This window comes from Limulus polyphemus, unplaced genomic scaffold (assembly GCF_000517525.1).
Source record: "Limulus polyphemus unplaced genomic scaffold, Limulus_polyphemus-2.1.2 Scaffold4556, whole genome shotgun sequence".
Classification (NCBI taxonomy): Eukaryota; Metazoa; Arthropoda; class Merostomata; order Xiphosura; family Limulidae; genus Limulus; species Limulus polyphemus.
The window spans coordinates 48823-49350 of NW_013670166.1; the positions used below are offsets into that span (position 1 = coordinate 48823).

Below are 528 nucleotides of genomic sequence, written 5' to 3' on the forward strand. Positions count from 1 at the left end.
GTATATATATATATATATATGTATATATATATATATATATGTATATATAGAGAGAGAGAGAGCCCTTATTTATTACCTTTTCAGGTAGGATAATTCCCATTTCTTCCATGGTAAATTTAGTAAATAGAAATTCGTGAGAAATATAATACAAATTATAGTTAGCAACTTAGGCCTAAGTACACGAAGTCCGATAAGCTTTTTCCATCGAAGCTTTCCCCATCTAGCGTTAAATTTAAGGAGAAATACATAAAAAATATTGTAAATTGATCTTCTATATTTAGGACAAATAATAATAACACTGTAATTATCAAAGTAATGAGTTAATTACTTGAATTTAAGTTACCGTTTTCTTTTAATTCTAAGCTAATTCAAAATTATAGTCGTAAATGAAAAAAAATAGGTTCGCGAAGAACTATTTAGACTTTACAATTATTAAACTGTTAGAATTCATAATTCGTGTAACTTTGCCGAAAACACACACACTGTAAAAAAAAACAAAAAAAACATAGCAGTTCGCACTTTAAGGCC

At 26.9% G+C, this 528-nt stretch overlaps 1 protein-coding gene across 1 annotated transcript in view; it reads right to left on the reverse strand.

Annotated features, from left to right (window-relative positions):
• Positions 1-214, reverse strand: part of LOC106471340 (26S proteasome regulatory subunit 6B) — a 13858-nt gene extending 13644 nt beyond the window's left edge. Inside the window, exon 1 of the mRNA XM_013931939.2 lies at positions 77-214. Coding sequence (XP_013787393.1) covers positions 77-109 — 33 coding nt within the window. The 5' untranslated portion in view covers positions 110-214. The remainder of the gene's footprint in view (positions 1-76) is intronic.
• Positions 215-528: the final 314 nt, after the last annotated feature.